At 43.1% G+C, this 27,114-nt stretch overlaps 3 protein-coding genes across 3 annotated transcripts in view; 2 read left to right on the top strand and 1 right to left on the bottom strand.

Annotated features, from left to right (window-relative positions):
- Positions 1-8,374: 8,374 nt before the first annotated feature.
- Positions 8,375-12,986, bottom strand: LOC135461706 (L-threonine 3-dehydrogenase-like). Its single transcript, XM_064738907.1, has 5 exons — positions 12,462-12,986; positions 11,021-11,171; positions 10,371-10,467; positions 9,131-9,299; positions 8,375-8,621 (listed from the first exon to the last, which is right to left on the bottom strand). The coding sequence occupies exons 1-5, from the start codon at positions 12,907-12,909 to the stop codon at positions 8,419-8,421; spliced, it is 1,068 nt and encodes a 355-aa protein (XP_064594977.1). The 5' UTR covers positions 12,910-12,986; the 3' UTR covers positions 8,375-8,418.
- Positions 12,987-13,290: 304 nt separating this feature from the next.
- LOC135461367 (L-rhamnonate dehydratase-like) lies at positions 13,291-15,219 on the top strand. The gene has a single exon (XM_064738412.1). The coding sequence runs from the start codon at positions 13,291-13,293 to the stop codon at positions 14,593-14,595; it is 1,305 nt and encodes a 434-aa protein (XP_064594482.1). The 3' UTR covers positions 14,596-15,219.
- Positions 15,220-24,005: 8,786 nt separating this feature from the next.
- Positions 24,006-27,114, top strand: part of LOC135466347 (5-phosphohydroxy-L-lysine phospho-lyase-like) — a 50,277-nt gene continuing 47,168 nt past the window's right edge. Inside the window, exon 1 of the mRNA XM_064743786.1 lies at positions 24,006-24,314. Coding sequence (XP_064599856.1) covers positions 24,262-24,314 — 53 coding nt within the window. The 5' untranslated portion in view covers positions 24,006-24,261. The remainder of the gene's footprint in view (positions 24,315-27,114) is intronic.

Here is a 27,114-nt window from a genome sequence, read left to right as displayed (position 1 = left end):
ACATAAAACAATGTGCTGTGCAAACAAGGCACCTTCGATAATACAGTTACACTTCCACATCTACTTCTAATGCCTGTATGGAATACTCTCTACACAAAACAATGTGCTGTGCAAAAAAGGCACCTTCGATAATACAGGTACACTTCCACATCTACTTCTAATGCCTGTATGGAAAAGTCTCTACACAAAACAATGTGCTGTGCAAACAGGGCACCCTCGATAATACAGGTACACTTCCACATCTACTTCTAATGCCTGTATGGAATAGTCTCTACACAAAAGAATGTGCTGTGCAAACAGGGCACCCTCGATAATACAGGTACACTTCCACATCTACCTCTAATGCCTGTATGGAATAGTCTCTACACAAAACAATGTGCTGTGCAAACAGGGCACCCTCGATAATACAGGTACATTTCCACATCTACTTCTAATGCCTGTATGGAATAGTCTCTACACAAGACAATGTGCTGTGCAAACAGGGCACCCTCGATAATACAGGTACACTTCCACATCTACTTCTAATGCCTGTATGGAATACTCTCTACACAAAACAATGTGCTGTGCAAACAGGGCACCCTCGATAATACAGGTACACTTTCCACATCTACTTCTAATGCCTGTATGGAATAGTCTCTACAGATAACAATGTGCTGTGCAAACAGGGCACCCTCGATAATACAGGTACACTTCCACAGCTACTTCTAATGCCTGTATGGAATAGTCTCTACACAAAACAATGTGCTGTGCAAACAGGGCACCCTCGATAATACAGGTACACTTCCACATCTACTTCTAATGCCTGTATGGAATAGTCTCTACACAAAACAATGTGCTGTGCAAACAGGGCACCCTCGATAATACAGGTACACTTCCACATCTACTTCTAATGCCTGTATGGAATAGTCTCTACACAAAACAATATGCTGTGCAAACAAGGCACCTTCGATAATACAGTTACACTTCCACATCTACTTCTAATGCCTGTATGGAATAGTCTCTACACAAAACAATGTGCTGTGCAAAAAAGGCACCTTCGATAATACAGGTACACTTCTACAGCTACTTCTAATGCCTGTATGGAATAGTCTCTACACAAAACAATGTGCCGTGCAAACAGGGCACCCTCGATAATACAGGTACACTTCCACATCTACTTCTAATGCCTGTATGGAATAGTCTCTACACAAAACAATGTGCTGTGCAAACAGGGCACCCTCGATAATACAGGTACACTTCCACATCTACTTCTAATACCTGTATGGAATACTCTCTACACAAACCAATGTGCTGTGCAAAAAAGGCACCTTCGATAATACAGGTACACTTCCACATCTACTTCTAATGCCTGTATGGAATAGTCTCTACACAAAACAATGTGCTGTGCAAACAGGGCACCCTCGATAATACAGGTACACTTCCACATCTACTTCTAATGCCTGTATGGAATAGTCTCTACACAAAACAATGTGCTGTGCAAACAGGGCACCCTCGATAATACAGGTACACTTCCACATCTACTTCTAATGCCTGTATGGAATAGTCTCTACACAAAACAATGTGCTGTGCAAACAGGGCACCCTCGATAATACAGGTACACTTCCACAACAAGTTGTAATGCCTGTATGGAATTGTCCCTACACGAAAAAATGTGCTGTGCAAACAGGGCACTCTCGATAATACGGGTACACTTCCACAGCTACTTCTAATACCTGTATGGAATAGTCTCTACACAAAACAATGTGCTGTGCAAAAAAGGCACCTTCGATAATACAGTTACACTTCCACAGCTACTTCTAATGCCTGTATGGAATAGTCTCTACACAAAACAATGTGCTGTGCAAACAGGGCACCCTCGATAATACAGGTACACTTCCACATCTACTTCTAATGCCTGTATGGAATATTCTCTACACAAAACAATGTGCTGTGCAAACAAGGCACCTTCGATAATACAGGTACACTTCCACATCTACTTCTAATGCCTGTATGGAGTAGTCTCTACACAAAACAATGTGCTGTGCAAACAGGGCACCCTCGATAATACAGGTACACTTCCACATCTACTTCTAATGCCTGTATGGAATAGTCTCTACACAAAACAATGTGCTGTGCAAACAGGGCACCCTCGATAATACAGGTACACTTCCACATCTACTTCTAATGCCTGTATGGAATAGTCTCTACACAAAACAATGTGCTGTGCAAACAGGGCACCCTCGATAATACAGGTACACTTCCACATCTACTTCTAATGCCTGTATGGAGTAGTCTCTACACAAAACAATGTGCTGTGCAAACAGGGCACCCTCGATAATACAGGTACACTTCCACATCTACTTCTAATGCCTGTATGGAATAGTCTCTACACAAAACAATGTGCTGTGCAAACAGGGCACCCTCGATAATACAGGTACACTTCCACATCTACTTCTAATGCCTGTATGGAATACTCTCTACACAAAACAATGTGCTGTACAAACAGGGCACCCTCGATAATACAGGTACACTTCCACATCTACCTCTAATGTCTGTATGGAATAGTCTCTACACAAAACAATGTGCTGTGCAAACAGGGCACCCTCGATAATACAGGTACACTTCCACATCTACTTCTAATGCCTGTATGGAATAGTCTCTACACAAAACAATATGCTGTGCAAACAAGGCACCTTCGATAATACAGTTACACTTCCACATCTACTTCTAATGCCTGTATGGAATAGTCTCTACACAAAACAATGTGCTGTGCAAAAAAGGCACCTTCGATAATACAGGTACACTTCTACAGCTACTTCTAATGCCTGTATGGAATAGTCTCTACACAAAACAATGTGCTGTGCAAACGGGGCACCCTCGATAATACAGGTACACTTCCACATCTACTTCTAATGCCTGTATGGAATACTCTCTACACAAAACAATGTGCTGTGCAAAAAAGGCACCTTCGATAATACAGGTACACTTCCACATCTACTTCTAATGCCTGTATGGAATAGTCTTTACACAAAACAATGTGCTGTGCAAACAGGGCACCCTCGATAATACAGGTACACTTCCACATCTACTTCTAATGCCTGTATGAAATAGTCTCTACACAAAACAATGTGCTGTGCAAACAGGGCACCCTCGATAATACAGGTACACTTCCACAACAACTTGTAATGCCTGTATGGAATAGTCTTTACACAAAACAATGTGCTGTGCAAACAGGGCACCCTCGATAATACAGGTACACTTCCACATCTACTTCTAATGCCTGTATGGAATAGTCTCTACACAAAACAATGTGCTGTGCAAACAGGGCACCCTCGATAATACAGGTACACTTCCACAACAACTTGTAATGCCTGTATGGAATTGTCCCTACACGAAAAAATGTGCTGTGCAAACAGGGCACTCTCGATAATACGGGTACACTTCCACAGCTACTTGTAATACCTGTATGGAATAGTCTCTACACAAAACAATGTGCTGTGCAAAAAAGGCACCTTCGATAATACAGTTACACTTCCACAGCTACTTCTAATGCCTGTATGGAATAGTCTCTACACAAAACAATGTGCTGTGCAAACAGGGCACCCTCGATAATACAGGTACACTTCCACATCTACTTCTAATGCCTGTATGGAATAGTCTCTACACAAAACAATGTGCTGTGCAAACAGGGCACCCTCGATAATACAGGTACACTTCCACATCTACTTCTAATGCCTGTATGGAATAGTCTCTACACAAAACAATGTGCTGTGCAAACAGGGCACCCTCAATAATACAGGTACACTTCCACATCTACTTCTAATGCCTGTATGGAGTAGTCTCTACACAAAACAATGTGCTGTGCAAACAGGCCCTCGATAACACAGGTACACTTCCACATCTACTTCTAATGCCTGTATGGAATACTCTCTACACAAAACAATGTGCTGTGCAAACAGGGCACCCTCGATAATACAGGTACACTTCCACATCTACTTCGAATGCCTGTATGGAATAGTCTCTACAGATAACAATGTGCTGTACAAACAGGGCACCCTCGATAATACAGGTACACTTCCACAGCTATCTCTAATGCTTGTATGGAATACTCTCTACACAAAACAATGTGCTGTACACACAGGGCACCTTCGATAATACAGGTACACTTCCACAGCTACCTCTAATGCCTGTATGGAATATTCTCTACACAAATCAGTGTGCTGTGCAAACAGGGCAACCTCGATAATACAGGTACACTTCCACATCTACTTCTAATGCCTGTATGGAATAGTCTCTGCACAAAACAATGTGCTGTACAAACAGGGCAACCTCGATAACACAGTTACACTTCCACAGCAACTTCTAATGCCTGTATGGAATAGTCTTTACACAAAACAATGTGCTGTACAAACAGGGCAACCTCGATAATACAGGTACACTTCCACATCTACTTCTAATGCCTGTATGGAATAGTCTCTACAGATAACAATGTGCTGTACAAACAGGGAACCCTCGATAATACAGGTACATTTCCACAGCTACTTCTAATGCCTGTATGGAATTGTCCCTACACGAAAAAATGTGCTGTGCAAACAGGGAACACCTCGACCATACAGGTACACTTCTACAGCTACTTCTAATGCCTGTATGGAATTTAGTAAAAGTTATACCTTTTTCAAAAACATTTTTATTTTCAAAACTTTCAATACTTAACTATACTAAATAAGGTCTGACAATAAATAGAGATTGAAAGGGAGCATATTCCCACGCAAAGGAGTCACTTGGGTGAGTCTTGTGTGTGGAATACATAGTGTTTTACTTTGTGGTTGTTACGATATTCTTTTTTACTCTCTTTTACTCTATTTTATTATACATATCATTTTATTTATTTATTTATTTATTGTCTTTACGTATCTATATATTTAATTGTTGTTTAACCCATTCAGAGGAATTTTTCACTTATATGATAGCCATCAACTTCATGGGTGAAGGAAATCGGAGTGCCCGGCAAAAACCATCGAACTTTGGCCAGTTACTGACGACATTTCCGATCTCACACGTACAGATATGCTCACCATATTGATGGAAGACAAGTGGGTTCAGTGAATGTTAGATTGCGCCACACAAGCGTCGTTGACTGGTCGCAGGGGAATCTAAAATGTCCCTACCCGAGGCCGGTTTTAAAACTGCTCCTGGCGTGTCCTAGCGACTGAAAGACAAGCACCAGCTCAAAGACCACTACCCAATCACCTGGTGTGCCCTAGCGAGTGAAAGACAAGCCCAAGCCACGAGACCACAGCCTCTGCACCTGTTGTGTCCTGGCGAATGAAAGACAAGCCCCAGCCACGAGACCACAGCCTCTGCACCTGTTGTGTCCTAGCGATTGAAAGACAATCATAAGTCACTGGACCACAGCCCCTGCACCTGTTGTGTCCTAGCGATTGAAAGACAATCACAAGTCACTGGACCACAACCTCTGCACCTGTTGTGTCCTAGCGATTGAAAGACAATAACAAGTCACTGGACCACAGCCCCTGCACGTCGTGTGTCCTAGCGATTTAAAGAGACAAGCCCCAGCCACGAGACCACAACCCCTGCACCTGTTGTATCCTAGCGATTGAAAGACAAACCCCAGCCACGAGACCACAGCCTCTGCACCTGTTGTGTCCTAGCGATTGAAAGACAATAACAAGTCACTGGACCACAGTCCCTGCACGTCGTGTGTCCTAGCGATTTAAAGGGACAAGCCCCAGCCACGAGACCACAGCCTCTGCACCTGTTGTGTCCTAGCGATTGAAAGACAATCACAAGTCATTGGACCACAACCAGTGCTCCCGGTGTGTCCTAGCGATTGAAAGACAAACGCCAGCCACTGGACCACTACCCTTGTTCCTGTTGTGTCCTGGCGATTGAAAGACATTCACAAGTCACTGGACCACAGCCCCTGCACCTGTTGTGTCCTGGCGATTGAAAGACAAGCCCCAGCCACTAGACCACAACCTCTGCACCTGTTGTGTCCTAGCGATTGAAAGACAAGCCCCAGCCACTAGACCACAACCTCTGCACCTGTTGTGTCCTAGCGATTGAAAGACAAGCCCCAGGCAGTAGACCACAGCCCCTGCACCTGTTGTGTCCTAGCGATTTAAAGACAATCACAAGTCACTGGACCACAACCTCTGCACCTGTTGTGTCCTAGCGATTGAAAGACAAGCCCCAGCCACTAGACCACAACCTCTGCACCTGTTGTGTCCTAGCGATTGAAAGACAAGTCCCAGGCACTAGACCACAGCCCCTGCACCTGTTGTGTCCTAGCGATTTAAAGACAATCACAAGTCACTGGACCACAACCTCTGCACCTGTTGTGTCCTAGCAATTGAAAGACAAGCCCCAGCCACTAGACCACAACCTCTGCACCTGTTGTGTCCTAGCGATTGAAAGACAAGCCCCAGGCACTAGACCACAGCCCCTGCACCTGCTGTGTCCTAGCGATTGAAAGACAATCACAAGTTACTGGACCACAGCCCCTGCACCTGTTGTGTCCTGGCGATTTAAAGAGACAAGCCCCAGGCACTAGACCACAGCCCCTGCACCTGTTGTGTCCTGGCGATTGAAAGACAATCACAAGTCACCAGACCACAGCCCCTGCACCTGTTGTGTCCTAGCGATTTAAAGAGACAAGCCCCAGGCAGTAGACCACAGCCCCTGCACCTGTTGTGTCCTAGCGATTGAAAGACAATCACAAGTCACTGGACCACAGCCCCTGCACCTGTTGTGTCCTAGCGATTGAAAGACAAGCCCCAGCCACTAGACCACAACCTCTGCACCAGTTGTGTCCTAGCGATTGAAAGACAAGCCCCAGGCACTAGACCACAGCCTCTGCACCTGTTGTGTCCTGGCGATTGAAAGACAATCACAAGTCACTGGACCACAGCCTCTGCACCAGTTGTGTCCTAGCGATTGAAAGACAAGCCCCAGCCACTAGACCACAACCTCTGCGCCTGTTGTGTCCTAGCGATTGAAAGACAAGCCCCAGGCACTAGACCACAGCCCCTGCACCGGTTGTGTTCTAGCGATTGAAAGACAATCACAAGTCACTGGACCACAACCCCTGCACATCGTGTGTCCTAGCAATTTAAAGAGACCAGCCCCAGGCACTAGACCACAGGCCCTGCACCTGTTGTGTCCTAGCGATTAAAAGACAATCACAAGTCACTGGACCACAGCCCCTGCACATCGTGTGTCCTAGTAATTTAAAGAGACCAGCCCCAGGCACTAGACCACAACCCCTGCACTTGGTGTGTCCTAGCCACTGAATGACAAACACCAGTTAATAGATCACTGCCCCTGCTCCTGGTGTGTCCTAGCGATTCAAAGACAATCACAAGTCACTAGATTACAACCCCTGCACCTGTTGTGTCCTGGCGATTAATAGACAATCACCAGCTACGAGACCACAGCCCCTGCACCTGTTGTGTCCTGGCGATTGAAATACAATCACAAGTCACCAGACCACAACCCCTGCCCCTGGTGTGCCCTAGCGATTAATAGACAATCACTAGCTACTAGACCACAGCCCCTGCACCTGTTGTGTCCTGGCGATTGAAATACAATCACAAGTCACCAGACCACAACCCCTGCCCCTGGTGTGCCCTAGCGATTAATAGACAATCACCAGCTACTAGACCACAGCCCCTGCCCCTGGTGTGTCCTAGCGATTGAAAGACAAGCACCAGCTACTAGACCATAGCCTCTGCACCTGTTGTGTCCTGGCGAATGAAAGACAAGGACCAGCCACTTGACCAGTACCACGTGTCCTAGCGATTGAATGACAAGCACCCGTCACTAGATCTCAACCCCTGCACCTGTTGTGTTTTTGCGATTGAAAGGTAAGCACCAGCCGATAGAGTACTACCCTCACCCGACGTGTCCCAGAGATTGAAAATCAATCACCCTATACGACAGCACTACTCCCTTTCTTATGATCTGTATTGACAGTAATTTTTAAGGTTACGCTTACCATGCATGCCCATGCCATTTTTTCTGAGCTCACAGTAGTGTTAAATAGAAGTGGTTAAGGTGAACGAGTGAACTCGTATGGAACAGCACGAAGATGGTTATGGTTAAACTCTCCACCCAGTACAACTACAGCCAATCTAAGTGGTGGATGATCGTACGGCAAGTCTTCAATTTTAACAAGGCAGTTGTAATGCCCAGAATAGATCATGTCGTTATGTCTTATTTGACTTTGGCTAACAAAGACAACAACAATACGTAATAACCTCCGTTTATTTCTTCACTTCATCGCCAAGATAACGTCAAAATAATAAATATTAGCTTTTTTCTGCCAATATGAGATGTGGAAAAAGCATATGCGTATACTGATTCCTCTGGTAATGTATTGCTGTAGTAGGCCTAAATGCGAACTGAACACATGCGGATCTAGCTGTGCGGGTCCAGCACAATCTTACAGGCCTTCCCGCTGAACAGAGCGTCAAATGCCTCCTCGAACCTGGACATGGGGAACCGGTGAGAGATGACGGCCGCAGTCTTCACTTTTTTCTCAGATGTTAGCCTTTCCGCCTCTTCCCACGTGTGGAATATCTGCCGCCCGTGAACTGTTTTCAGCGTTAAACCTTTGAACACTGGAAGAAGCGAAATGGCGTCGTCATGATGCGCTTTTGAGATACACTCGTCACTGTATAAAATCAAAAGCTAAATCGCTAGATATTAACAGTAAGTGTAACCTATAGCCGTTGTAAATGTGGTACACAGTGAGCCTGTTTTGGCAGGCCCACAATGATGTCACCTTATCTATGTTTGGCAGAGGATCTTCTAAGTGGACGGACTGTTTTGGCAGGCCCACAGTGATGTCTCCTTACCTATGTTTGGCAGAGGATCTTCTAAGTGGACGGGCTGTTAAGGCAGGCCCACCATGATATCCCCTTACCTATGTTTGGCAGAGGATCTTCTACGTGGACGGGCTGTTAAGGCAGGCCCACCATGATATCCCCTTACCTATGTTTGGCAGAGGATCTTCTACGTGGACGGGCTTTTAAGGCAGGCCCACCATGATATCCCCTTACCTATGTTTGGCAGAGGATCTTCTACGTGGACGGGCTGTTAAGGCAGGCCCACCATGATATCCCCTTACCTATGTTTGGCAGAGGATCTTCTACGTGGACGGGCTGCTTTGGCAGGCCCACCATGACCACTTGACCACCCTTTCGGAGGTAAGTAAACATAGAGCTGATCATGGCCGCCGCCCCACTACATTCGGCAATTCGGCCCACTCCGTCCCCATTGGTTTGCTTCAGCACTGTCTGTGGAGTAGAGACAAGTCATGCCTTGAAGGAAAAGACAGTACATTCCCACTTAGTCGGTTTCCTCCATTAATCAATCAATCAGTCACTCAATGAATGAATGAATGAATCAATCAATCAGTGGCGATTAGGCCTAATCACTGATGTATATATACATATTTTCATTACAGAAATGACTCTTTTACACTCTGTAGAGAAGGCGCACAGCGTCAAACCATTCCTTCGTTGTTTCTATAGTAAACTGAGAGAAGACATGCAACGTCAAACCAATACAACTTTCTTCCTTTACTGAACTGAGAGAAGACACATAGCGTCTAACTAATACCACTGTGTGTCTTTAGTAAACTGACAGAAGGCACGTAGCGTCAAACCACTCCCACTTTATTTCTTTACTAGACTGAGAGGAGGCATGCAACGTCAGACCCTTACCGCTTCGCTTCTTTACTAGGCTTATAAAAGGGAAGTAGCGTCAAACCCTTCCCTCTTTGTTTCTTTGTTAGACTGAGAGACGGCACGTAGCGTCAAACCATTCCCTCTTTGTTTCTTTCTTAGACTGAGAGAAGGCACGTAGCGTCAAACCACCCCCTCTTTGTTTCTTTATCAAACTCAGAGACGGCACGTAGCGTCAAACCCTTCCCTCTTTGTTTCTTTCTTAGACTGAGAGAAGGCACGTAGCGTCAGACCATTATGTCTTTGTTCCTTTATCAAACTCAGAGACGGTATGTAGCGTCAAACCATTACGTCTTTGTTTCTTTACTGGACTGAGAGAAGGCGCATGTCATGGCGCAATGACCCCAGAGCCTTTCACCAAGAGCCTCTTTGACTTCAAGTTCAGCTCATGCCGGCTTCCTCTTCGGCCGTAAGGGGGAAGGTCTGTCGGCAAACTGCGGATGGTCGTGGCTTTCCCCCGGGCTCTGCAGGTTTCCTCCCACCATAATGCTGGCCGCCGTCGAATGTGAAACACCAGTCAAATAATCTCTGCTTTTTTACTGACTGCGAGAAGGCACATAGCATCAAACCTTTACCTCTTTGTCTCTTATGAGCTGTAGACATGACATACTTTTACCTTACCTCCTTCACATTTTCTTTCAGTGAATTAATCAGCCGATCGGCGCCTAACGTTTTGGCCAATTCCAAGCGACTTTCATCAATGTCAACACCCGTAACTCTGTAAGGATGACAAACAGAATCATGTCAACATCTGTGACTCTGTAAGGATGACAAACTCAATCATGTCAACACCGGTGACTCTGTAAGAATGACAAACAGAGTCATGTTAACACCCGTAAACCTGTAAGGACGACAACAGAATCATGCCATCATCTGTGATTCTGTAAGAATGACAAACACAATCAAGACCACTATCTCGGAGTCGGGCATAGTTCGTGAATAATAGCTGGGCTTACATAGCCTAGGCCTGAACCGATACTAAGTAACTGTAGCCTACTCATGAGGGGTCTGACCCAACAAACTTCATTTACGCATGTAAAAACGCCCTCTTACGACTCATAGATCACAGAAAACGTAGAAAACGACAATGGTCGCCAGTTGACAAAAGATTCCATGAATCCTATTCTGTCCATTATTTCCTTCATCACTGATACAAAACATTCCTGATGGCTTTGATTTCATATGACAACGACCCGCTTATGCTTTCAAACGTCAGAGGTTGTAAGTCGACTTTTCATGCGCGGTAATTGCAAATGTTTACATAGAAATACCTTGAAGCGCCTATGGCTTTGGCTACCCCTATGGCCAGCAGCCCGACAGGCCCACATCCGATGACAAGCACATCTTCTCCCGCCACCTCCAGGCGTTCTATGGCATTATGGGCAACCCCAAGGGGCTCCAGTAACACCGCGTCCTCTGCAGCTAAAGGGAGACAACCATATGTGCGTTACATGTCGCTGTCTAGATTGCATATCTGACATAATTATTTGTCACCAGCTTGTAGGCAAGCGAATTTGGGATTAAAGAGACCATAGCTTTAAACCAGATTGAACATTTCATAACTGTACTGAAAATGTAGAGGTCATATACATCTGTGAAAAGTCAAAGATATGGAGTTATACACTTATTTTATTAATGTGGGTGTATATCATGTACGTTATGGACAGTTAAGTCATACGACTATATCTGATCACAAATGATGCTACGTTTAACCCGGGAGTTGTATTGGGAACATCATGCCCGTATGTACATTCTGGTGTTTACCGTAAGTGGGTAGAGGTTGGATTTTTCTGAGGACGGTTGTATTGGGAACATCATGGCTGTACGTACATTCTGGTGCTTATGCTGAGCGGGTAGCGTTTGTTTTGAAGGGGGTGTTTGTATGGGGAAGGCATGTGATATGTACTTAATGATATTTGATTTATTTATTTATTTGATTGGTGTCTTACGCCATACTCAAGAATATTTCATTTATGCGACGGCGGCCAGCATTAGGGTGGGTGGAAACCAGGCAAAGCCCTGTGGAAACCCACGACCATCCGCAGGTTGCTGAAAGACCTTGTCACTTAGGTCCGCTTAATGATATTTGTTCTGGGTGAGTAGCAGTATTTGGGTTTAAGGGGACGGTTGCATGGGAAAGGCATGAGGTATGTACCTACTGATATTTGTTCTGAGCGGGTAGCAGTATTTGGGTTTAAGGGAACGCTTGCATTGGTAAGGCATGAGGTATGTACCTACTGATATTTGTCTTGGGCGGGTAGCAGTATTTGGGTTTAAGGGAACGCTTGCATTGGTAAGGCATGAGGTATGTACCTACTGATATTTGTCTTGAGCGGGTAGCAGTATTTGGGTTTAAGGGAACGCTTGCATTGGTAAGGCATGAGGTATGTACCTACTGATATTTGTCTTGGGCGGGTAGCAGTATTTGGGTTTAAGGGGACGGTTGCATGGGAAAGGCATGAGGTGTGTACCTACTGATATTTGTTCTGAGCGGGTAGCAGTATTTGGGTTTAAGGGAACGCTTGCATTAGTAAGGCATGAGGTATGTACCTACTGATATTTGTCTTGGGCGGGTAGCAGTATTTGGGTTTAAGGGGACGGTTGCATGGGAAAGGCATGAGGTATGTACCTACTGATATTTGTCTTGGGCGGGTAGCAGTATTTGGGTTTAAGGGGTCGGTTGCATGAGAAAGGCATGAGGTATGTACCTACTGATATTTGTCTTGAGCGGGTAGCAGTATTTGGCGGAGACAATACTGTACTGGGAACACCCCCCGTGAAATGTCTTTCTGCCGTGCCCGTACTGCCCCATATTTTGACAGATCTCCTTCTGGTTGTGGGTACACTGGTAGCAGTCCCCACAGTAGAAGTGATTCTCCACCCCGACCCTAGTTCCAAGGGGTAGGGGACATTGGGGCCCAGCCTTGACCACCACACCTGCGCACTCGTGACCTGGGATAAAGGGAATGGTAGCAATCACTTTAGCCATCTCTGTCCACTTGTACAGGCTGATGTCCGAGCCGCATATGGACACAGATTCCACTTTCAGTAGAACCTCGTCCCCTGTCGGCTCCGGCACTGGGATGTCCTGAAGAACGTACGACTCTTTCTCTTCTCTCTTCACCAGAGCCTTCATCGTCTTGCGAATCGTTTCGGTCATCTTCGGAGAGTTGCGTTGTGCTGCGAACCCGATGCCAATTAAAATGGATCTGTGATCTCTAGGTACACAGATGTGTTCACGGGCACTATTCACGTGTAACGGCTGCTTGAATTCTGGCCTGTATAGATCACGAATTGTACGTTCCACTTAGATTAAGCGACACATTTATATAGGCCACTATGACGTGAAAAAAACTCAGGTGTAGACACATACGTCCGAGATATGAGTCCTGCCTTAGAAGCAACTGTCGCCATATGTGCGCTCACGTCTGTCAGGCCGTATCACGTTGACCTCGTGCAGTAGAGCGACCGATCAAAGTCCAAATAAAACAGAGCAGCGTGACTGATATCAGTTGTCTTTACTTTTTCCGTAAACTTCAATATGGAGGGTAAAGACAGGTGTAAGAACTTTCCTCGTATTAAGTATGTCCGCGCCTTCACCCAGGCCGGCAAATCGTCCAGATCTCCTGATCAAGGGGCGGATTGCCATGATGTCGTGGATACTCACTGGATTAACGGTCACCCGACGCCCATTGCTAACCCCATGTCGATGTACCCACCTTACCAGAGTACCCGAAAATCCTGGGGCATCAATGCTCTGGGGTCACTTATTGTAGAAGTGGAGGCTGAAGACGGTACTGTTGGGGTGGGGGTGACGATTGGAGGGGAGCCCGGCTGTTTTATTGTGGAGAAACACCTGAGTCGCTTCCTAGAGGGGGAGGATCCCAGAAACGTAGAAAAGATATGGGACAAGATGTTTAGAGCCACCCTGAACTATGGTCGGAAGGGTCTACCGATCCAAACCATCAGCGCCGTCGATTTGGCCCTCTGGGACTTGCTGGGAAAACTCAGACAAGAACCTGTGTATGCCCTTCTTGGAGGGAAAGCCAGGGATTTTCTGCCAGTGTACTCCACCACTGCCAGGCCAGATATTGCTCAACGTTTAGGCTTTGTTGGCGCCAAAATCCCTTGCCCTTATGGACCGTCTGCAGGAGACGAAGGATTTCGTAAGAATGTAGAATTTTTCAAAACCTGGCGTGAAAAAGTTGGATCGGAATTCCCTTTGAGTCTAGACTGCTACATGGCGTTAACTGTTCCCTATTCTATCCGTTTGGCCAAAGAATTGGAAAAGTACGGCATAAAATGGATAGAAGAATTTCTCCCCCCTGATGATTACGAGGGTTATGCCGAAGTCAAACGAAGTCTGGCTGGCTCCAGTGTGTTACTGACTACAGGAGAGCACGAGTACACTCGATATGGCTTCCGGCAACTCATCGCCTTAAGATGCGCTGACATTCTGCAACCGGACATCACCTGGCTGGGCGGAATTACTGAAGCGAGGAGAGTGGTGGCTATGGCGTCTGCGCATGACACACTCGTAATTCCTCACGGCTCCAGCGTGTACTCCTATCATCTACAGTACGCCTTCCCTAATTGTCCAGTAGCCGAGTACATCAACCTGAGCCCAAACGCTGACCAGATAGTTCCTTATTTTGGCGGACTGTTCCCAGACGAGCCGCTCCCTAAGGGCGGGATCATTGAGCTACCTGATCGACCAGGGTTCGGCGTAACACTGTGCCCAGACGGACTAAGGCGGCCCTACCCTCGATCCAAAGCCGAGTCGCACACACAAGCACAACAGAACGCCAGAAAACCTGTTCCTGGAAAACCATTTATGCCATTTTAAATGACATTTTATGGATGAGATTTATAATTCTGTGTTATAGTTCACTCGGCGTATGGCATAAGCAAATGTAAGTCCCAACAGATCTAATTGTTAAATTCGAACATAAAGTTTTCGAACGTAATATTCCGTCCAGATATTGATGTTTCTAACTATCAGCTATCAGCTGAGCATAGTGTTGTTTCTTTTCGAGGTTTTATGTCATAATATTGCTACATACCAAGTAAATATATTAATAATTCCCCACGTACTTTGACGTTGGACAACAATGGTTATCCATTGTTGTTCTCGAGAAATTCTAGAATGGTACGAGATTTAACGGCTGTATTCCATTCGTTAATTCTCCAGTAAACAACAACAAAAAAAAAATCGTGGTTTGAGTCTGTGTGTAGACACACTGATACGTGATGTCTTCATGCCAAGACAGGGCAACCAAAGGACAGAAAAGTAAAGACTAGCTGCTGACAGGAGGCGATTGTATGCCACAAATTTCCAGGTTTCAACATCAGGTATTTCAGAATTATTTTATTTGAATCCAGGCCAATATTCCATGTCCAAACAGACGGCGTTCCATAGTGTTTACTGGAGAACATTTTCACCCGAACAGCACTAAGCCAATAAAATGCTTCTTCTATTATCCTTAGGGCGTTATAATTTTGTGCTTGAATGGATTGAAGGGAAGCAACTCTTCAAAGATAGCACCTGATCTCTCTTGTTACGACCTCCTATTCAGGTTTATCAACCTATACATTCAGAACCAGAGTATCACCTTCACATCGTAGAGTTCTCACCCAAAGATGCTACGTGATTTTAAAAGAGCCATCGCTGATTATAAAATAATCAACTTGTCCAGTGTGTGTTCAGAAATGCTGAAGTACAATGACGGAGCAGTGTAGAGAAGATGATTGAATTCTGAAAGACCGCATATTGTTAATCCCTGAATCATGGCATTCAGACATATTGAAACGTGTCCACGAAACATATCAAAAAAAGTTACACATTCCTCGTTTGAAATTATGATGCGATGTATTTCATTTTAATGCTTCAGATCTTTTCTTAGCTGTTGACTATTATTCCAATTATCCAAAAATCGTGCAGTTGAGAAATTTGTGCGTCAAACAATTGAACATTTCAATTAGCCAGGACGAAGCGTCCTTTCGGCGGAACGTCAAACAGTTTTTGAGTTTTGAAGTATGCAGCGTACCTACTGTATATCATACCCAGTGTAGCTACAATATAGGCTAACCACAACCAGCGTATCTACACTATGTGACAGCCAGTGTAGCTACAATATAGCCTGACCACAGCCGGTGTAACTACAGTATATCACAGCCAGTGTAACTACAATATAGGCTAACCACAGCCAGCGTATGTACAGTATATCACGGCCACCATAACTACACTGTATCATAGCTAGCGTAACTACAGGATATCACAGCCAGTGTTACTACACTGTATCACAGCCAGCGTAACTACAGTATAGGCCAACCACAGTCAGCGTAACCACAGAACACCACAACCAACGTAACTACATCGTATCACGGCCAGCGAATCTACGACATAGGCCTACCACAGCCGGTGTACCTACAGTATATATCACAGCCAGCAATTGGAGTAACAGTTACGCTGGTTGTGGTGTTCTACAGTATATTACAACCAGTGTAGCTACAGTACACCACAGCCAGCAAAGCTACAGTACATCACGGTCAGCGTAACTACAGCTAGTTTAACTACTCTGTACTACAGTATAGTACAGCCAGCATGACTACAGCCAGGGTGACTATAGTGTATCGCAATCAGCATGACTACAGTATACCACAGCTAGCGTGACTACAGTGTATCACAATCTGCATAACTACGGTATACAACAGCCATTGTAACTACAGTTTATCATAATCTGCATAACTACAGTATACCACAGCCAGCATAACTACAGTGTATCGCAATCAGCACAACTGCAGTACATTACAGCCAGCATGACCACAGTATACCACAGCCAGCGTGACTATGGTGTATCACAATCTGCATAACTACGGTATACTACAGCCAGCATGACTACACTATACCACAGCCAGCGCGACTACAGTGTATCGCAATCAGCATAACTTTTCTAAAGTCGAAAATGTGAAGTTAACTTCGCTCTTTCGTCCTTTTGAAAAGGTCGAAAATGCGGAAGACCGAAGTTAACTTCTGATGTTTTGACTTTCGGTCTGAGTGGGTTGTGAGTGTGCTGAATCAAGCTATTACTAGCCCTGAGCGCGCCCACTAGCCCTGAGCGTGCCACCAAAGACGCAAAAGCACGAGTGTTGGATTAAATCTAAATACGCATATGGTTCGTTACTTGAGAAGTAAAATGGAGAGAGAGACTGAGAGCATCTACTTACTTTAAAGTTAGATACACAGGGTTACTAAACCTCATATATTCAGGGTTGCCAGGTTTTGTTTAACCTGGTATAGTCCTGGAAGGATTATAAAGAACAAAGATTAAGCGTCTTTCAGAGATGCTTTGTTCAATAAAAATAACCGGCAGCGCTAGCACAGTTAGTAGAGCGTGCGCTTCGGGAGCGGTGGATCCAGGGTGAATCCTGGATCGAATCACACCTAAGACCTTAAAAGAGGAAGTTGTAATTTCCTCGCTTGGCGTTCAGCATGGAGGGGATAGTGCAACGACTGGTTGACCCGTATCAGTATAATGGCGGGACACCTTACATGCCTTCGGTAAGGTGTCTCAGTGAAGCAGCACTGGATAAAAGAGCGGTGAAAATTCGTCCTGCAACTGGGAGGGCACATTACATGCACTCCAAGGATTCCTTCGTCGTCATCTGACTAAAAATTTTCTAATTACGACGTTAAAACCCCAAGCACTCACTCACTCACTCAATAAAATATCTTCTCTACATGTGGATAAAGCAAATTTTAACTACAACTTCACAGGAAATGCATAACTCGCCACCATTAAAAGTAAAACAGAACGAAAATAAAATGAAACGCATTCCCACACAACAAAAATTGGGAGAGGTTCGTGAAATAAACATAGATAAATGACTACACAGCCTGCAAACCTATATATTATGTTGTGAACGATACGTAATTGTTAGTATGAGAAAAATTTCAAACTTAAGCTTACAATTGATATAAGTAAAACCCCTAAAGGAACACGCCTCTGTGTTGTGTGGCAGTGATGGACTATGGGGCAAAACGAGGGAAAAATGCTACCTTGCAGGTCTGCCAATCTGAATATGCCTAACACTGTGGCACATTTGGTGTCACACGGAGCACAAAGTAATCCTCCCTGTCGTGTAGGCGCGGTTAACTCACTGCTGTGGGTTGGCCAGTTGTACGGTATTAAAATAAAAAAGCTTTGAACTTCACGCGGTGGACCTCAGTGGCCGAGAGGATTAGCACACCAGCGCGGTGCAATGACCCGGGAGCCTCCCATCAATGCGGTCGCTGTGAGTTCAAGTCATGCTGGTTTCCTCTCCAGCCGTACGTGGGAAGGTCTGTTAGCAACTTGCGGATGGTCGTGGATTTTCTCCGGGATCTGCCCAGTTTCCCCTCACCTTAATGTTAGCCGTCCTGGTAGAAGTGAAATATTCCTGAATACGGTGTAAAACACCAATCGAATAAATAAATAAACACCACACATATTTGTGTTGCATCAGGACAATACTACATGGGTGAAGAGTAAAACGGACTGTGTCGCATGCCACCCTGCTGTCTTTATTTCAATGTCCTAAGAGGTTGGCCAATTTTATTTCTCAAGCAAGGAATTATAGTCTAACGGGAAAACAGTGACATACACCTTTTTGTTTATAAAAGCCATTCAATGTATAATTTGTGAAGAGTTGATCCTCGTTCGTTTTTGTACTTCGTTTTTGTACTTAGTTCGACAATCTTGATTTTGTAGCGGCGCGCTAAAGGTTAGTGGTAGTGTCATGCAGCACGCTGACAACACACTGAGACGGGAAGTCTAAACAGCAGACCGGAAGGCAAATGACCGAAGTTAACTTCGGTTCGCTTTTTCGACCTTTTCAAAATGGGTGAAAAAGTAAAGTTAACTTAACATTTTCGACAAGGGAAAGGTCGAATACCCGAACATGCGCAGCAAAAACCCGAAAACGCTTCGCCCTTTCGTGTTTTCGTGCTTTCGCACTTTCGATCTTCGCCCTTTCATGTTTTCGTCCTTTTATTTATAAGGTCGAAAGTAAGAAAATGCGAGTGGCCTCAAACGGCTTCCATACATGTATGTTAACTTTAACACATTTCATCTTATGTCCATAAGTCGGCCATAAAGCTAGTTCTTGTCTTGGAGTGCACAGGGTGACCGTCGTTGACACCAGAAACTTTTTTTTATCAAACCCCGTTGCGAGCGGGCTCTATGTTATGGAAGCCAGATCGCTCCGTCGCACCATCGAGCTGCACGACGGCTCGACAACATTTTTGTTGCTCAGTCACCCTCTATTTTCCTTAGAGGAACCACCCCAATTTAACAATATAAAACGCCTGGTTTTGTACTTTTAATACACTCACAACGTAACATTTTAATTTTAGATGTTGAGTTGTTGATCTATCGCCCTTTGGAATCAAAGATGGGAAAACCGTTATATTTTGAAGTGAAATGTTTCACTTTTTGTGTCTAAAATTAAAAAGATCGACCACGCGCCAACATATCATTTAATTTGTTAAATGTCGCCTTTCGGTAACGCATTAGCATATGACCGTCAGTTCCACCAGCTACTGATTTTTACAAGTTTTGCGGGGGAAAACTTATGTAAATTGCTCTGCCGAAGCTTACTGGTCTGACCAAAACTGCGTAACGATGAACCAAAATTAGTCACCCAGGTACAGACATGTACAAGCTTAGTAGACTCACGTGTAGATGATTTGAATCTGAATGGCTCAGATGTAATACCAGATTTCCGTGTAAATCAAATAAATAAATAGATAGCACTACATATCTGGGGTTGTGGAGTTCAAGCATTCTTGTCTGGTTAACTGTGACTTACCAAGTTGCAATTATGCGAGAATAGTCTTGGTTGCATCTGTGGCATGATGCTAGCTTGCGAAAACGAAGTCTGTACACCTAAAATGTTTCTCGACTATGTACTTATGCCCAAGAGGGTGGAGGGAAGGGATTTAGCAAAAAGCTTGATCCATGAAACTTCATATCTTCTTCCCATAACGGCCCATGCAAAAGAGATTGCAGGCAGTGTGGTCGAGTCCAGTTATCTCCCCTGTGCAGCAAGCTTGATAACTGTAACGAAAACCGTCATTACGGTGCGACACAAATGATGCATATTTCAGTATCAAATCAGTTGGTTTATCTTTTAGTAATACACATATTATATCCAAGGTGTAGACCTAGTATCCTGATTTCTAAAGTATATTTGGGATCTTCTTGACGATTTTAAAGCCTCTTTTCCATATAGAATTCTGCTTGGGTGGCCCTAATTATAACAACCGAGAACAGCATTATCTACAGCTAAAATGACATTAGATACTCTCTATATGCAAAATACCTACTGAACTGCCAAAGTGGTCGGACGAGTTTACAATGTCAGCAACATGCATGGACGACGATGGTTTGTCAATGTTGAATTTTGATGAGGCCATCCCACAATTCATTGCGCGATCTGAAGCCATGGACTGGCTTATTCCACGACCTTACAATCATCATAACAGTGACTTGGACTTAGCAGTAGTAGTATACCTGATGTAGTTAGCACCATCGCAGACTTGTTACCGTAACGATCGCTTGGAACTGTTGGCTTTGTCATGCGCGAACTTTCGAATTGGATAAGAAGAGTGGTCATAAATATTGTTTCCGTGTTGTTTTAAACTATGTTTTAATTTGTCTTTGTGAGCAAAGAGACATCGATCTATAAATTGACAACGGTTTATTCTTTGGAGATATCTGTTTGCGGCATATTCAGATGTTCTCCATTCTATGTCTTCATTGTTTCGACGTTTATCATGTATATATACTTTGTATATTTCCTACAGTTTTTTTATTTCATATTATTTGAACTTGACACGTACTCTTCTAAGGCATAAAATGTTGCTTGTAGTCAACTATATAAAGAGAGTTTCAAATTAGTTCCATGATGTAATCCATCATATTCAAACACTAAAAATCGTTAATAAACTTATAAAACAAAAAACGAATGTACGCTTCATCGAGAGGTGAGATTTGACAATCCATGTCACCGCTTATAGAGTAAACATCTTGATCATTCTGAACTTAATTCGCGTGCATGTAGCTTTCAAAATGGTCTCATCAGACAACCCATCATTTCGACAACGAAGGGGCTCTTAACAAGAGAAAACTACCTAATTCTCATTAAAACATCGAAAACAAGGACATGCCGCCACTCTTTGCCGAATAAATTCCACACCTTTTGTTAGCCCCGGGCTAAGGTATATATTCTTCCATGAATACACATGCAATGACTGATGATTCATTTATTTAAAGGTGCAGAATGCACCGTGAGTCATATTACTGCATAGGTAGAATGGCCGGGACGTATTTTATTTACTTTTTTTTTAAATCATTGAAATAGAAATTAAGTATAAATACCTTCCAGTAACATGAACGGAAATATTTATGTACAAGACAACAGAAAGAAATTCACCGCAATTTAAACCAGGCGATCAAAAGTGATTGCCATTGTATTTTATGAGTTCCGATGTTCAGACGACAAAATACAGCAAAGCAAATTAAAATATGAATACATTATGCAAGGTATGCAATCTCACTTATACACATTTCCTAAGTGTGCATGGATGGAAAGTTCTAATCATTCTAAACTTCAGCCATATACAACCTGTATTTTGACCATAGCATGTAGAAGACGTAACAATTAGCTTGAGGAACTGCTCGATATACCCTGTACATTAATTCGGAGACTAAGAAACATAAGAAAAAAAAATAAGAAAAATTACAGGTACATGACAAGTATTTTATACAAATATGTGTCTGGTAAAACTACACGAAGGTCTTTTGTTTTACTTTTGACATTACTTTCCCAGATCGGCATACTGATCCGTCTCGGATTCTATATTTGTGCACATCATGAAACTGGATTCTTTACAAGCCTGTTGTGGTTTTTTTCACCTGCAATATGTATACATTTCCATATCAATTGCATTCATTGTTGGACTCAATTGTGGTAAAATTATATACTATAGAAGAAACATGACAAGCTCAACTTGTTGATTTAGCTTGCTAGTTTCACCGTATCATCACGGTTCTTCAGAGCTTTTTTTATTTCTGCATATCTTGTGACAGCTATATATACATTCAGGTACATTAAGCCATGGTGGTTAGTCCTAGTTACAAATTAAATATAATATAATAAAGTTCGAATTTGCCCAGGGGATTATCCATTCGGAGAAATAATCTCCCGATGTTTACTTTGTTCAGATTTAAATTTACGAATGAAGTACTGTTCGTTGGTTCCTCTGGTTTGAGCCGATGATTTAAAGAAGGGCATTATGTGGAACTTGTGTAGGTTTCGGGTACATGATGCGATATGTTTGGCTACAGGTGTGTTAAACTTGGAGTGTTAATTTGTTGTCTATGTATCCTACATCGAATCCTTAATGAATCACCGGTTTTGCCTGTGTAGAATTTGTTACAATTATAACAGGTTAAGACATATGGGATCATCACCTAAGTCAGCTCGTTGATATCCTGTTAAAACCATATGTTCACTATGTCCCATCATCATATGCGGGATGATCGAGATTTCCTAACCTTCATCCCTAATTCCATAAACGATGATGAAATATTTTGTACCTTAGATGCAACCAATCTTTACAGCAATATCTCTCATCAACTTGAGATTACAGCCATTGTATATTGGCTCGATAAACATCCGGGCCATATAAACGACCGTTTTTCGAAGGAATTTTACTGTCCGATATACGAGTCATTTTAGAAAATAACGCATTTGAATTTGGAAGTAAAAATTATCGCCAAATTTTAGGCCCAGTGATGGGTACAAACTTTGCACCAACCTACTCTACTTTATTATTAGGATACTTACAGCAAAAGCTCTATAGTGAAACGGAAAGTAACTACGGACGTAATATATCGAAATTCGTCAAAGAGTCATTCAAAAGGTTTTTAGATGATTGTTTTATCATTTTTATCAGCAGAAAGGTAATATAATGGATCTTTTTACTGCCTTAGACAATTTGCACCCAAATATCAAGTTCACGGTAGAAACTAGTCACGATGAAATACCTTTCTCAGACATTCTCCTTACTCGCAAAGGGAATGGGATAATCACAGTTATTTTCTACAAACCGCCCGACACTGAACAATGTATAGCCACCGTGTGGACATACACTGCAATCTACATTAGGCCCCCTATATCCATAAGCCCACATGCACAGTTAGTCATCACTGTGCTGCCTGTCTGGTCAGCTGTATTCAACCAGGCTTGTATTGAATGTCCTCTCTCTCCTACTATCCACGTTTAGCAGAATAGTTAAATACACGTGTATCTAATATGACGTCAATCGCAAACATAGGCGATGTTTCTGATGTTGAACTGAAACACCCGTTTAAATACTGTCATAACAACCGTGGGTAAAGTCTGTCTTTTAGATAAACACTGTAGGTCTGTGACCTGCAGCTCGAAATCCAGGTCGTCATTAGACACGATCTACTAACAAATGAAGACACTTACGTGATCGACGCGATTGAAACTGCTTTTGGGATTAGTACACGCCATGCAATAAGCCTAAATTTTGTATCTTTCAGAGATTTCATTTGAAATCTGTAGAGATCCCATGCAAATGTTGCCAGCAGCGGTGTAGGAACTTTTCTTGATCTATTATGATATATAATATATAGCAATCAGAGCACATACCCATGTATGCTGGGGTTTGGGACCGCTGGAATTTGGGAGCGCAGAGGTTTGGGACAGATGAGCTTAGAATATGTATGAAGCCTAACATGCATGGTATTAATACCCTATATGGTCCCAAAGCGCTGCGGGTTAAAGATACATGTATAAGTAAAAAAGACAGCTTAACTACGAACCGATATGCATGGACCTGTCATCACCCCCCCCCCCCCCCCCCACCCTATCCCCAGCTACAATCACCGCACTTTGTGTTTTCCGATTATCCATGTCGTGCGGTTCTGCCAGATGTTACCCACTTAGAAACAGTGAAGAGCCAATATTCATGGCAAGCTGAACTAAGTCGCAGCCAAACAATATTGCATAACTTAGATCTATGCGCTATCGCCACGTATTTCTTTGATCACGGTAGGGAATATAGGCATATCATCTCAACTTCCCTCCGACAGATGCCACGCCCACTCTGACAACTACACTCTGACCCGGAAGTGTTAAAAACTCAATCCGTCGTCACGTGACACAGCGAAGGCCGTACACAGTCACAGCTGTAAGGTGTTTCGCTTGAATGATGCACCAGGGTGAAAGCTGGATTTTGGAGCACACCGACCTCATTTTATTCGCAGTCACAGACGATCTACAACTGGCTAACTGACATCTGTCAGATTAATCCAGCCCACGTTAGATTTGGCGAATATATGAGGCTATAGGTTGAGGACAATCGTTGTGGACCTTGGCGGCTTAGCGACTGCTTTGTAAGGCGTCCAGTGAAGCCGAAGTTCCAAAACAATTCGTGATCATGGAGAAGTTATCCAAAACAGAAACACTAACACTGCGTAAAAAACACATTGGGTGAGTTACGTATTATTTAGATTTATTTCCTTTTATTTCATATTCGTTGCGTACATAGCTTTGTTTAGTTTGATCGCGAATGTCACACTTGAGCAGTTCAAGTGTATCGCATTGCCTGATCTGGTCTTACGTAGCCAGACATTCAAACACGTTAGGCCTTTGACATTGACTGGTGAGAGGAGAGAAAGCACCATCCTTTTCGCATGTATATGTAGCTCCTGCATAATTTGAAAAGGTTCACAAATAGGCCTACATGTACTAGATTACTAAATTATATCATTCTATACCGTCCAGGCACACGTTTTCGTGGTACCCACATTTTCGTGTCAATTTGGAAAAACGCAACATTTTGAACACGAGATATATGTATGTATTTGATTGGTGTTTTCATTCTATATGTATGCCTTTAAACTGAAAAAAAACTGTTTTCATCTGGTGATTTTTTGTACCAGTGACATGTATAAGCTTGCTTTTTGAGGGAAATTTTTATGGAGACATTTCAAACATTTCATTCAGTTTGCTTAATTATATTTATTAAGAATTACTTGCATTATTTTGCTACTCTTGAAGAAGAAAGTATTTTACCAGCTTTTGAAAATATAAATATGTGAGACAACACACAAGGTATTTGTTTGATTTCATGTGGTCAGAATGCCATGTTAGATGCACTCACAGATGAGTGTTCTCTAGATGTGTTACTCTGTAGTGGTACCATCACACCAGTCATCTATTCACACTTCTGTACTATACATATAACACAAGCTACTCAGGTTCACAATTAAAGCTCCATTAAACTCAGCTTTTAGCTTTCACATATGCAAAGATTTGGTATGTAAATGTCCAGACAATTGACCTCAGTCCAGCTACGCAATTTCTGTTTTGTATTGACGACATGGTTTTCAAGATGTTAGTGATTTTCTCTCCATACAGGACTGTTCAATAACTGGCTGTATGCTTATGTAACATTGGTTGGTTTCACCTGACAGGTACCTGTGTGATACGTGTATGTATTATGTTAGATCATTTGCACACTTATTTGTGGCTCTACTGGTGTTCTGTTAATCTGTTTTTATTGCTACAGCAAACTGGATCTGATTAGAGGATTCGTGTAACAGTAATGTATGCAAATGTATGCATGTTTTATCAGCTATATATATATACTGCTTTGAGTATATCAAATACTTCTGGACAGGATTTGCCTAAATACAAACTCTGCCCAGCAGCAGATTACATTGAGACAGAGAAGCAACAGGAAGGAAACCGTATCGACAGAGCTAGATTATAGCAGTATGAACTTTCACGTCATATCTTACATGGAAGATTCTAAGAATGATGTTAATATGACTGTTCTGGGCATGCCTGTGCCTTGATATTGTAGTCAAAACTGGAACAGGTGTATATGGCAATCTGCTTCAGCATTCTCAAATTTTACATACACATCCAAAAAGAATTACGATGCCTACTGTTTTCCACCTACTTAACAGTATGGAAAATTGATGCCAACACTGAAACTTTTCAGGTAGAAAATTAGTCAAACTTCACAAAAAACTCTAAAATGCCTATATATGTTGGATGAATCAACCAGAGTGTGTCACTTTGTAAGTTGCAAAATGCTAAACTTTCGGGAAAATACAGTATTTCTGGCAATAGTTTGTGTAAAATCTTTACTTTTTTGCATATGTAAAGTAATTTATGTACAGTAATACTTTGTTTACACAGGTACAAACGAATTTGATATATCTGCATTTTTTTTGGCACATATACTTACATGTTTTTTATTTCGAGAATAAAGATGAAAACGGCTTTTCAAGTTTTTCTAGTCTCTGGTCAGTCATATAGGCTATATGGGCATGTATGTGGGTAAGGAACAGTGAGTTCTATCAGTGGGTAAGGAACAGCGAGTTTGATCAGTGTGTAAGGAACGGTGAGTTTGATCATTGTGTAAGGAACAGTGAGTTTGATCAGTGGGTAAGGAACAGTGAGTTCGATCAGTGGATAAGGAACAGTGAGTTCTATCAGTGGGTAAGGAACAGTGAGTTTGATCAGTGGGTAAGGAACAGTGAGTTTGATCAGTGGGTAAGGAACAATGAGTTTGATCAGTGTGTAAGGAACAGTGAGTTCTATCAGTGGGTAAGGAACAGTGAGTTTGATCAGTGGGTAATTAACAGTGAGTTTGATCAGTGGGTAACAGACAGTTTTTAGAAATAAAGCTGAAGCAAACTATACTGGTAGACTACCAGGATTTAAAAGATGTGGCCATTCAAATACTTTCAGTCTGGAGTATAGGCCTACATATGGAAATGAACATTGATAGATGGTTTGCGGTGGCAGTCATCGTTGAGGTAAGTTTGTGTATATTGCCCATTGCATACACTTACCAGACAAGGGCTTCTGCCCAGGTTATGACACCTCTAACAGTAGACACCCAGTGGGCAATACTCAGTCTTACATCCAAGATGGCTACCATTGCAAACCACCTATTGCACTTTGCACTTTATCACTGTGGGCTAGGCTGGCAGTAATGACATACAGTCAACCTCTCTGCAGTTGTACATGTAGATTGCAAGTGCTCCGAGTAATGACAAACAGCCAACCTCTCTGCAGTTGTACATGTAGAGTGTAGGTGCTGTGAGCAATGACAGCCAACCTCTCTGCAGTTGTACATGTAGAGTGAAGGTGCTCTGAGCAGTGACAGCCAACCTCTTTGCAGTTGTACATGTAGAGTGTAGGTGCTGTGAGCAGTGACAGACAGCCAACCTCTTTGCACTTGTACATGTAGAGTGTAGGTGCTGTGAGCAAT

Source organism: Liolophura sinensis, chromosome 1 (assembly GCF_032854445.1).
Source record: "Liolophura sinensis isolate JHLJ2023 chromosome 1, CUHK_Ljap_v2, whole genome shotgun sequence".
NCBI classification, from domain to species: domain Eukaryota; kingdom Metazoa; phylum Mollusca; class Polyplacophora; order Chitonida; family Chitonidae; genus Liolophura; species Liolophura sinensis.
Note: the sequence above shows the minus strand (reverse complement) of the source record. Positions and strands in the feature narration are given on the sequence as shown.